Raw genomic sequence first — 12,020 nt, 5'->3', positions numbered from 1 at the left:
GAGAGTGTACGTGGGCGAGTGGGTGAGGGTGTGGATGAGTGAGGGGGTGAGTGGGTGGGTGAGGGGTGCGAGTCTGGGTGAGTGAGGGGGTGCGGGTCTGGGTGGGTGAGGGTGTGGGTCATTGAGGGCGTGGGTGGATGAGGGAATGAGGGTCTGGGTGGGTGAGTGGGTAAGGGTGTGGGTGAGTGATGGGGTGAGGGTGTGGGTGGGTGAGGGATTGTGGGTGTGGGTGGGTGAGTGGGTAAGGGTGTGGGTGAGTGATGGGGTGAGGGTGTGGGTGGATGAGGGGTTGAGGGTGTGGGTGAATGAGGGGGTGGGTGGGTGAGGATGTGAGGGTGTGGGTGGGTGAGGGGGGTGAGGGTGTGGGTGGGTGAGGGGGGTGAGAGTGTGGGTGTATGGGTGGGTGAGGGTCAGGGTGGGTGAGGGTCTGGGTGGGTGAGGGTGCGGGTATATGGGTGGGTGAGGGTCTGGGTGGGTGAAGGTGTGAGTATATGGGTGGGTGAGGGTCTGGGTGGGTGAGCGTCTGGGTGGTTGAGGGGGTGAGGGCATGAGCGTATGGGTGGGTGAGGTTCTGGGTGGGTGGGGGTGTTGAGGGTCTGGGTGGGTGAGGGTCTGAGTGGGTGAGGGTCTGAGTGGGTGAGGGGGTGAGGGTGTGAGTGCATGGGTGGGTGAGGGTCTGGGTGGGTGGGGGTGGTGACGGTCTGGGTGGGTGAGGGGGTGAGGGTGTGAGCATATGGGTGGGTGAGGGTGTGGGTATATGGGTGGGTGATGGCGTGAGTATATGGTGGGTGAGGGTCAGGGTGGGTGGGGTGTGAGGCTGTGGGTGGGTGAGGGGTGAGAGTGTGAGCGTATGGGTGTGTGAGGGTGTGCGTGTACGAGGGTGTGGGTGGGTGACGGTGTGAGTATATGGGTGGGTGAGGGTCTGGGTGGGTGGGGGTGTGGGTGGATGAGGGTGTGGGTGGGTGAGGGTAGTGAGGGTCTGGGTGGGTGGTGGTAGTGAGGGTCTGGGTGGGTGAGGGGGTGAGTATATGGGTGGGTGAGGGTCTGGGTGGGTGAGGGTGTGACGGTGTGAGCGTATGGGTGGGTGAGGGTCTGAGTGGGTGGGGGTGTGGGTGGATGAGGGTGTGGGTGGGGGAGGGTAGTGAGGGTCTGGGTGGGTGGTGGTAGTGAGGGTCTGGGTGGGTGAGGGGGTGAGTATATGGGTGGGTGAGGGTCTGGGTGGGTGAGGGAGTGACGGTGTGAGCGTATGGGTGGGTGAGGGTCTGGGTGGGTGAGGGGGGAATGAGTGTGTGGGTGGGTGAGAGTGTGGTTGGGTGAGTGGGAGTGTGTGTGTGACAGTGAGCATGGGGGTTAGGTTTAGGGGATGTAAGGGGTCAGTTGGTGAGTCGGGGGTTTAGTGTGATGAGAGTGGGATGACTGAGCGAGAGTGAGGGAGGTGGAAAGGGACGGACAGGGACCCCAATGGAGATGCAGCCTTTCACTTACTGGGTTGCCTTTTGGCCCATCGTCTCCTGGTGGCCCTTTGGGACCCGCCGGACCAGCTGCCCCTGGAGGACCTGCCTCTCCCTTGTCTCCGATTTCGCCTTTCGGCCCCTGAAACAGACAGACTCAAATTACTGATGGGCTCATTGGACACTGCCAAAGGCATAGCGAGAGGCCATTCAGCCCATTTAGTGGATGGCACCATAGGCACAGCAAGAGGCCATTCAGCTCCTACAGTTAGTTCTATCAGGTTCTCAGATCATGACTGAGCTCAGTCAACCTTTTTTCCCACCTTAACCTATCTCTATCACTGAGTAAATATCTCTTTAAAGTCAGAATTTCCAATGGCAGGACACTGGGAAACTCAGAGGGACAGGGGGATCTCAGGGTGATCGTCCACAGATCCCTGAAGGTGGAAAGACAGGGTTGTCAGGTGGTTAAGATGGCATGGGGGACATGCCTTTATCAGTCATCAACAGATTCCAAGAGCAGGGAGGTGATGTTGGAGCTGTACAGGGATTTGGTCCGATCACAGCTGGAGCACTGTGTACAGTTCCGGTCCCTTTGATGTGATTGTACTGGAGGGGGAGCAGAGGGAGATTCACCAGGATGTTGCCTGGGATGGAGCATCTCAGCAGCAGAGAGAGGCTGGATATGCTCACATTGTTTACTTTGGAGCAGGGAAGGTTGAGGGGGTACTTGATAGAAGTCAGAGAAAGCTAAGGGGTGACATGACAGAGGTATACAGAATTGTGAGGGCTAGAGATAGAATAAACAACAGGAACCTGTTTCCCTTGGCAAAATGTTCAAAACCTAGGGGTCATAGATTCAAGAGGCAGAAGAATTGGAGGGGACATGAGCAAAAAACATTTTCAAGCAGAGGACGGTGGGCGTTTGGAATTCACTGCCTGAATTGATGGCGGATGCAGACACCATAAGCTCTTTCAAAAGATACCTGGATCTTCTCATTAAGTGCTGTAATCTGCAGGGCTATGGGCCATCTGCAGCTAATTGGGATTCAAAAGGGCATCTGGGTGTCTTTGGGACAACATGGACCAGGTGGGCTGAATGGCCACCTTCTGTGCTGTATCATTTCTATGGATCTGTGTGTATAAGATTATGAGGGGCATGGACAGAGCAAATAGAAAGCAGTTGTATCCCTTAGTTAAAGGGTCAATAACAAGGGGGCATCATTTTTAACTGAAAGATATGAGGTTTAGGGGGGATTTGACGAAAATCTTTTCAGCCAGAGTGTGCTGAGGGTCTGGAATGCACTACCTGGGAGGGGACAGCCTTTAACAAGTACGCGGGTAAGCCTTTGGAGTGTCACAATATCCAAGGCCTGGACCAAGTGTTGCAGTATGGGAGCTTGTAGATTTAAAATAGTTTCTGTTGGTGCTGACTCATTGGGCTGCAGGGTCTCCTCTGTCCTGCGTGATTTTATGACTGTATGATCTTGTAGATGGTGCACACTACTGCTACTGAGCATCATTGCTGGACGGATTGAATGTGCAGGTGAATGCTCTTAAACAATTGAGTTAGCAGTTCTAAAAAAAATTGTTTTGTGCTGTGGAGAACCTGGGATTGTTCTCCTCAGAACAGAAAAGCTTCCTGGGGATCTAGTCAAGATGTTCAAAATCATAGAGAGAGTTTGATCAAACAAATCAGGGGCAGTAGACTCTAGTGAGCAGAGGGAGACTGATTGTAGGGAATTGGGAGATGACGGGATTGTTTTACACAGTGAGGTGTTGGTATCTGGAACGTGCTGCCTGGAAGGCCAGTGGGGAGCAGATTCAATCGTCACTTTCAAACAGGGAATGGGGGGAATGCTGGGAAAGTATTTGCCAGAGCTGTAGGGAAGGTGTGGCAGAGGTGGGTTAATTCGGTAATATTTAAGGAGCCAGCAAAGGGACATTGGGTTAAACTGTTTTCCTCATGGCTGTGAATGGAACGCAGGACATTCAGTGGACATTGGTGAGGCCACTTCCAGAATACTACATACAATCCTGGCTGCTCTTTCATTGGAAAGATGTTGTGAAACTTGAGAGGATGCAGAAAAGATTTACAAGGATGAGGCTGGGCAGGCCGGGGCTATTTTCCTTGGAGCGTGGAGCCTGAAGGGTGACCTTATAGAGGTTTATAAAATCATGAGGGACATGGATAGGGTGAATAGCCAAGGTCTTTTCCCCAGGGTAGGGGAGTCCAAAACCAGAGGGGCATAGGCTAAGGTGAGAGGGGAAAGATTTAAAAGGGACCTGAGGGGCAACTTTTTCACACAGAGGGTGGTGTGTGTATGGAAATGAGCTGCCAGAGGAAGTGATGGAGGCTGGTACAGTTACAACATTTAAAAGGCATTTGGATGGGTTTAGAGGAATATGGGCCACATGCTGGTAAATGGGACTGGGTCAGATTAGGATATCTGATTGTATGGACTAGTTGGACCGAAGGGTCTGTGCTTGTGAGTCTATCACTCTCTATAAAAATTGAGACAAAACAGTTTACTGATTCACGTCTTCCAACCTTCTCCTCAACAATTTCCCAAGTTTCACTGTGTGTGTTCCCTTTGTTTTATCCTGGCTCTGTTCCCACTCCTGGGAAGCTAAGGGAAAGAGTTGAGGCAAATGGAAGGGTCTGGCAGAGGAGAGATTTGTCTGGATCCTGGCTCCTGCTAGATTCACCAACGCTGAGTACCTCCTGGATCTGGCTAAGGCTGTGACCTGGGGGCTCTCTGCATTGTAATGCATCATATTTAAATAGTCAGGGACATGATCCGGGACAATAGAACAATGCAAAGAGAGTCTGACCTAACTCCGTGGTGTTGTATTGACTACCCCATGATGCATCATACAATCAACCTGTACCGAAGGACTGTCCATCCCCACCACCTGGCTCATGCTGGCTCTTTGAAACATCCAATCAATCTCTCCTACCTGCTCTTTCCCTCTCGGCCTACAATATTTCCATAATCCCCATTGGAGTTAGACACAATCTTCCTGCTGAAAGCTAACAACTGATTTTTTAACTTATTAGCAAATTCTTTGTGTTGCATTTCTGTATTAATAAAACACAGCGCCCACTGAAACCCTGAAAGTATCCACCTGAACTCAGCCACAAAGTTTAAGGATTTTTGTTTGTCCATCCCCAGGCCTCTCTGGCTCTGTTCCTTCTCCGTCCCTTCATTCTCCCCACAGAATTGCTTTACTTCATACCTCCCTGTGCTTTATTAAAACTGCCACATGCCTATCCATGCCATCAGGGTCTGTTACAGAATTATAGAATCCCAGAATGGCTACAGTGCAGGGAAAGGCCATTTGGCCCATTGTGTTTAGCATCGATTCTTTAAATGACCATCATTCCCTAGGATCAATCTGTTGCCTTTCTCCCATCCACTTGCACACCATTTCTATCTAAATAGTCACCCAGTGTCATCTCAAATGTCTCCATTGAACCTGTCTCCAACACATTTCCAGGCCGTGCATTCCACACTTGGACAACTTGCTGAGTGAGAAAAGTTTTTTTTGCATCACCCTTGTTTCTTTTACAGTTCCATGTCCTTTCATTCTCTTTTTCTTTTTGAAGTGAGAACTGCTTCTCCCTATTTAGCCCACTCATGATTTTGGAAAACTTTCTCAAATCTCCTCTAAGCATTTTTCAATTTATCCCAATAATTACAGTTTCTCCTTCCTGAAACCGTTATTGTGAATTGTTTCGGAATTGCTTTCTTATGCATTCACAACTCTCGTACAATGTACACCAATGTCTAACAAACCTTTTGTACAAGTGCAGCATCATCTCCTTGCTCTACTACTCTATGCCCCTAAGTCATGAACAGTCCATGCTTTATTTACTGTTCTCTCCATCTGTACTGTCACACACAATGATCTGTGCACATATGTGTGCATTACCTCAAACTTCACTGCATTGAATGCCATATGCCACCTATCTGCCCAGCCTACTAACTTGTCAATGTTCTTTTGGAGTTCCACACTATCATAGAGTTATAGAGTTTTAGACCATGGAAACAGACCCTTCGATCCAACTCTTCCATGCTGACCAGGTATTCTAAACTGACCTAGTCCCATTTGGCAGCATTTGGCCCATATCACTCTATAAACCTTTCCTATTCATGTGCCCATCCATGTTGCAACTGAACCAGCCTCTATCACCTCCTCTGGCAGCTTGTTCCATTCACACACCAACCTCTGTATAGGAAATTTGCCCCTCAAGTCTCTTTTAAACTTTTCCCTCTCACCTTAAACCTATGCTCTCTGGTTTTGGACTCCCCTATCCTGGGGAAAAAAAACCTTGCCTATTCACCTTATACATGGCCCTCTTGATTTTATAAACCTCTATAACGTCACCCCTCGGCCTCTGACACTCCAGGGAAAATAACCTCACCCTAACCAGCCTCTCCTTATAGCTCAAACCCTCCAACCCTGGCAACGTCCTTGTAAATCTTTTCTGAATTCTTTCAAGTTCCACAACATCCTCCCTACAGAAGGGAGACCGGGACTGAATGCAATATTCTAAAGGTGGCCTAGCCAATGTCCAGTACAGCTTCAACATGTCCTCCCAACTCCTATACTCAGTGCACTGACCAATAAAGGCAAGCGTACCAAATACCTTTTTCACCGCCCTGTCTACCTGCGACTCCACTTTCAAGGAGCTATGCACCTGCACCCCAAGGTCACTTTGTTCAGCAACACTCCCCAAGGTCCTACCATTAAGTATATAAGTCCTTCCCTGGTTTGCCTTTCCAAAATGCAGCATCACACATTTATCTAAATTAATCTCCATCTGTCATTCTTCAGCCCATTGGCCCATCTGATCAAGGTCCCGTTGTACTCTGAAATAAACTTCTTCACTGTCCATGACACCTCCTATCTTAATGTCCTTCTCAGTTTAAAATTCTCCCACGTTTTATGTCATCTGCTCACATTGGAAATATCCCTTTTGCACCAAGATCCAAATCATTGATATATATTAGGAAAAGCAAGGGCCCAGTATCAATTCCTGGAACTCCAACTGAGTTCTGAGGAAGGGTCACCGGACCCGAAACATTAACTCTGTTTTCTTCTTCACATATGCTACCAGACCTGCTGAGCTTTTCCAGCAACTTCTGTTTTTATTCCTGATTTACAGCATCCGCAGTTCTTTTCATTTTTATCTAATCAAGTAACACGGCTTCATAAAAGGGAAATCATGTCTTAACTAGGGTGGATCGAGGGGAACCACTAGGTGTGATGTATTTAGATTTCCAGGACAAGGTACCTCACAAAAGGTTGTGTGGTGAGATAGGACCTCGGGGTGATGTTGGCATGGATAGAGAATTGGTTCATGGACAGGAAACAGCGAACGAGGATAAGCCGTTCTTTTCCAGGTTGGTGACCCGGGACTAGTGGGACTCCACAGGGTCCATAACTGTTTACAATATATATTAATAACCTGGAGGAAGGAAATAAATGCACAGCAGCCAAACTTGAAGATGACACTAAAAATAAGTGGAAAGGCCGGTTATGAGCAGAATACAGTTTCCGGAAAGAATCGATAGGTTGAGTAAGTGGGCAAAAAATTGGCAAAAGAACAAAGAACAAAGAAAATTAAAGCACAGGAACAGGTCCTTCGGCCCTCCAAGCCTGCGCCAATCCAGATCCTCTATCTAAACCTGTCATTTATTTTTAAAACACACTATCGTGCCCACCTCTACCACCTCCGCTGGCAACGCGTTCCAGGCACCTACCGCCCTCTGCATAAAGAACTTTCCACACATATCTCCCTTAAACTTTCCTCCTCTCACTTTGAACTCATGACCCCTAGTAATTGAGTCCCCCACTCTGGGAAAAAGCTTCTTGCCATCCACCCTGTCTATACCCCTCATGATTTTGTAGACCTCAATCAGGTCCCCCCTCAATCTCCGTCTTTCTAATGTAAATACTCCTCATTTACTCAACTTTTCTATACGTTCCTCTCGATCAATTATTGTATATCACAAACAACAGTGGTCCCAGCACAGATCCCTGTGGAACACCACTGGTCACAGGTCTCCATTTTGAGAAACTCCCTTCCACTACGACTCTCTGTCTCCTGTTCCCAGCCAGTTCTCTATCCATCTAGCTAGTACGCCCTGGACCCCATGCAACTTCACTTTCTCCATCAGCCTACCATGGGGAACCTTGTCAAATGGCATACTGAAGTCCACGTATGTGACATCCATAGCCTTTCCCTCATCAATCAACTTTGTCACGTCCTCAAGGAATTCTATCAAGTTGGTAAGACATGACCTTCCCTGCTCACCCCCTCTCTCCTCTCAGCTTGTTGTGCTGTGACCAATGAGATGTCCATGCTGCTGCAGAGACTTTAGTTCCTGGGTTTCTGGATGAACTGCAGTCCCATTGTGCAGAACAGTGCCTGACCAACTAAAACTGCGTGTAAGTGATAATCTGAGCAACATTACAGCACTGTCATTGTTTAATTATCCACAGGTTCCAGCTAATTCTGCATGAAATTCAAAATGGCAAAGTACATTTGTTTCTGGAAAGGTGCAGAGACGGGTGAATAATTTCAATCATCTCCATATTTGTCAGATAGTTAGCGTGCCCATATTGCTGATGAATATTTATTGCTGTGATGTGAGAGTGAGGAATGTGTCAGTTAGGAAACATTCTGTGCTGCAAGCTGAATCCTGCTGTTGTAACTCACCGATCGCCCCCTTTCTCCAGGTGGTCCTGGGTTACCAGCCTCCCCTGTCTCTCCCTGCAAACAGACAAAAAGATCAGTCAGAAACAACATTCTGTATCTGAACCAGGGCGAGAGATTGAAAGGTGTTAGCAGAAAGATGAGAAGGGATTTGAGAAATCGGGAATGCTGATTGGGAATACAAGGCATGAAAGAGTTAGTTAGAGACACAGAAACTCTCATTCCCTTTAAACAAAGATGTGGACCTTAACCTGAGGCTGTCGTTGTTGAGGATATAGATGAGAACTGGCACTCCATTCAGGATGTCTGTCCAAATGCCTACACTGATGCAAAGTGGTGAATATCACCTTCTGCCTCATAATCAATGGGAAAATTGTTCACTGAAATGGGTGGAGCTCTGGTGGAAGGCACTGTGAGCCAACAGAATCCACAGCCCGTACACAGGAGCTCACCAGAAAGTTGGAATCTCAGGAGTAACAGCAGGAGTAACAGCAGCGAGTGGTTCTGCAATAAAGACCACACCCCATCCCGACAACAGTGTGAGAAAAAAATAGAAAAACAATCAATAGAGGGGCCCCATTCCCTGCCAAAGGCCGTCTTGCAATCAGAAAGGTTTCTCCCTTGACTATAGCTGACAGCAGCCTGTTCCGAGATGGGGGCCGGTCATGAACAGCAAAGCTGACCCACTCTGGGTCACTGTGAGGTCGACAATCACCTCCCATCTCATTCTTGTAGGAAAATTCTCTGTGTCTCTTCCTGTATTCTCAAACATTCCCAAGCAATTCCACACATTTCCCAATGGAGTCAGAGAGTTTACTCAACTGAACACACCTCCATCCCAAACATTTCAAGGTCTGCTCCTTTATTTTGGGGCTTGTGACCGTCCAGTTGCTCTGGGAGTTTTAGGGGTGAATCTCTGAGGGTGCGGGCCTGGGTGTGGTTCTTATTAATACTGTTTCCAGAGAAGCGTTTATAAACTCCATGATTCAGAGCTACCAAGGATCCAAAAACTCTCACCTTGTCACCAACGCCACCAGGAGAACCTACACCGCCAGATGGTCCTGGAGGTCCCTATAAACATGAGAGAAATGGAATTAAAGGAGAATAGTTCCCAGGAACAAAGTGGTAAGACTCTGTTGGATTTGTACTTACATCAGCCCCACTGGGTCCTTGTGGTCCTCTGGGACCAGGAGGTCCAGGTGGTCCCTGTGTGAACAAGATCATTGGAGATTAGTGTTTGCAAAATGAGCTTTCACTCCCAGAGTTCACTCATTAAACCTTCACAACTGCTGTGCTGGGCCTTGACAGCATTAGCTGTTAGATCACAAAGTCAATAGGAGACTAATCTAACAGTGCCAAACTAAGGCTCCTCAATGAGAAACACAGGGATCCCAAAGGATTATACAATCAGAGGCATCGGGACAATTGGTTAGATGGTCTAATATTGGTGATGTCACAGCCTGGTACTCATGGTATTTGCCACTTGTCAGCCCAAACCTGGATATTATCAGGATCTTGCTGCATGTGAACACGGACTGCTTCAGTATCTGAGGAATTGCAAATGGTGCTGAACACTGTGCAGTCATCAGTGAACATCCCCGGTTCCGACCTTATGATGGAGGGAAGGTCATTGATGAAGCAGCTGAAGCTGGTTGGGCCGAGGACACTACCCTGAGGAACTCCGGCAGAGATGTCCTGGAGCTGAGATGCCTGGCCTCCAACAACCACGAGCATCTTCCTATGTGTCAGGTATGACTCCAACCACCGGAGAGTTTGCCCCCCGATGCCCATTGATTCCAGTTTTGCCAGGGCTCCTTGATGCCACACTCGGTCGAATGCGGCCTTGATATCAAGGGCTGTCACTTTCACCTCACCTCTGGAATTCAGCTCTTTTGTCCATGTTTGAACCAAGGCTGTAATGAGGTCAGGAGCTGAGTGGCCCCAGCGGAACCCAAACTGGGCGTCACTGAGCAGGTTATTGCTGAGCAGGTGCTGCTTGATAGCGCTGTTACTGACACCTTCCATCACTTTACTGATGATCGAGCAGAGACTGATGGGGCTGTAATTGGCCGGGTTGGATTTGTCCTGTTTTATATGTAGAGGACATACTCGGGCAATATTCCACATTGTCGGGTAGATACCAGTGCTCTAACTGTACAGGAACAGCTTGGCCAGGGGGAGCAGCAAGTTCTGGAGCACAGGTTTTCAGTATTATTGCTGGAATGTTGTCAGGGCCTGTAGCCTTTACGGTATCCAGTGTCTCCAACTGTTTCTTGGTATCGCATGGAGTGAATCGAATTGGCTGAAGACTGGCAGCTTGTGATGCTGGGAACCACTGGAGGAGGCTGAGATGGATCATCCACTCGGCACTTCTGGCTGAAGATTGCTGTGAATACTTCAGCCTTATCTTTTGCACTGATGTGCTGGGCTCTTCCATCATTGAGGACGGGGATATTTGTGAAGCCTCGTCTTCCAGTGAGAAGTTTAATTATCCACCACCATTCACAACTGGATGTGGCAGGACTGCAGAGCTTAGATCTGCTCCATTGGTTGTGGGATCGATTAGCTCTGCCTATCATTTGCTGCTTTCACTGTTTGGTGAGCAAGTAGTCCTGTTTGGTGGCTTCACCAGGTTGATGCCTCATCTTCAGGTGTGCCTGGTGCTGCTCCTGGCATGTCCTCCTGCACTCTTTATGGAACCAGGCGTTTAGTTTTATATTTCTGATAAATTCTGGTCTCAGTGATGAACTTACCATAGCACCAACGTCCCCAGTCTCGCCCTTTTCACCTGGTGGTCCTGGTAGACCCTGCATTCATTTCAAAACAGGAGAAAGAAAATTTTTAGTAATGGCTTCCTTATTAATTAAAAAAAAATTCTCTGGATCAGACAGAAATATAATCTTCAAACACAATTGGCTGATTTTTCTGGGACGTGTTGATCTCAAGGGATACAGCAGGGTCCACCTCCCAATCACACTGCAATAACCACTGCCCAATAATCAACAGAGTCAGGTATTGGCTTCATCTGAAAATAGAACTCGCAGAGAAAATACAAAATCCAATCAAAATAATAACTTGCTAAATTAGAGAATGGTGCAGCATAGAAACAGGCCATTCAGCCCATCATTTCTAAACCATCCACCTGCAATAGTCCCTTTTTCTGCTTTCCTTTGAAAGATGATTGAATCTACTCCCCACTGGCCTTTCGGGAAGTACATTCCAGATCCCAACAACTCACTGTGTGAAACAATCCCCCTCATCTCCCCCTCTCTGGGGCTTTTCCCATTGCCCTTCAATCTCACAAAATTCTAACAGGACTGGGCAGGGTAGATTCAGGGAGGATGTTCCTGATGGTGGGGTGTGTCTAGAACCAGGGGTCACGGTGTGAGGATTCGGGGTAGACCATTTAGGATGGAGATGAGGAGACATTTCTTCACCCAAAGAGTGGTGAGCCTGTGGGATTCTTTACCACAGCAAGTAATTGATGCCAAAATTCTGGATGTATTCAAGAGGTGACTAGATATAGCACTTGGGGCGAATGGGATCAAAGGTTATGGGGAGAAAGTAGGGTTAGGCCGTTGAGTTGGATGATCAGCCATGATCGTGATGAATGGTGGAGCGGCCTTGAAGGGCCAAATGGCCTCCTCCTGCTCCTATCTTCTACGTTTCTGTGATTCTACATGAAACTATTGCCCCTTTTACAACCGTAATCAGCTCCCCTTCCCATCAATCCCGACGAACAACTTGGGGTCCATTCTCCTTCCTGAGTCAATGCACCCCCATATTCCCACCTCAACCCTCTTTCCCTTTTCTTTCTATGGGTTGACTGTCCAGGCTGACTA

General features: G+C 48.2%; 1 protein-coding gene across 5 annotated transcripts in view; it reads right to left on the bottom strand.

The window, feature by feature from the left end:
- col11a1a (collagen, type XI, alpha 1a) overlaps positions 1–12,020 on the bottom strand; it is a 432,184-nt gene that overhangs the window by 43,825 nt on the left and 376,339 nt on the right. For all 5 annotated transcript variants that reach the window (XM_059648209.1, XM_059648208.1, XM_059648211.1 and 2 more), the window contains 5 exons: positions 10,932–10,985; positions 9,331–9,384; positions 9,196–9,249; positions 8,182–8,235; positions 1,486–1,593 (listed from right to left, as the gene is read on the bottom strand). In XM_059648209.1, the coding sequence (XP_059504192.1) occupies positions 1,486–1,593; positions 8,182–8,235; positions 9,196–9,249; positions 9,331–9,384; positions 10,932–10,985 (324 nt within the window). The remainder of the gene's footprint in view (positions 1–1,485; positions 1,594–8,181; positions 8,236–9,195; positions 9,250–9,330; positions 9,385–10,931; positions 10,986–12,020) is intronic.

Source organism: Stegostoma tigrinum, chromosome 8, assembly GCF_030684315.1.
Source record: "Stegostoma tigrinum isolate sSteTig4 chromosome 8, sSteTig4.hap1, whole genome shotgun sequence".
Classification (NCBI taxonomy): domain Eukaryota; kingdom Metazoa; phylum Chordata; class Chondrichthyes; order Orectolobiformes; family Stegostomatidae; genus Stegostoma; species Stegostoma tigrinum.
Note: the sequence above shows the minus strand (reverse complement) of the source record. Positions and strands in the feature narration are given on the sequence as shown.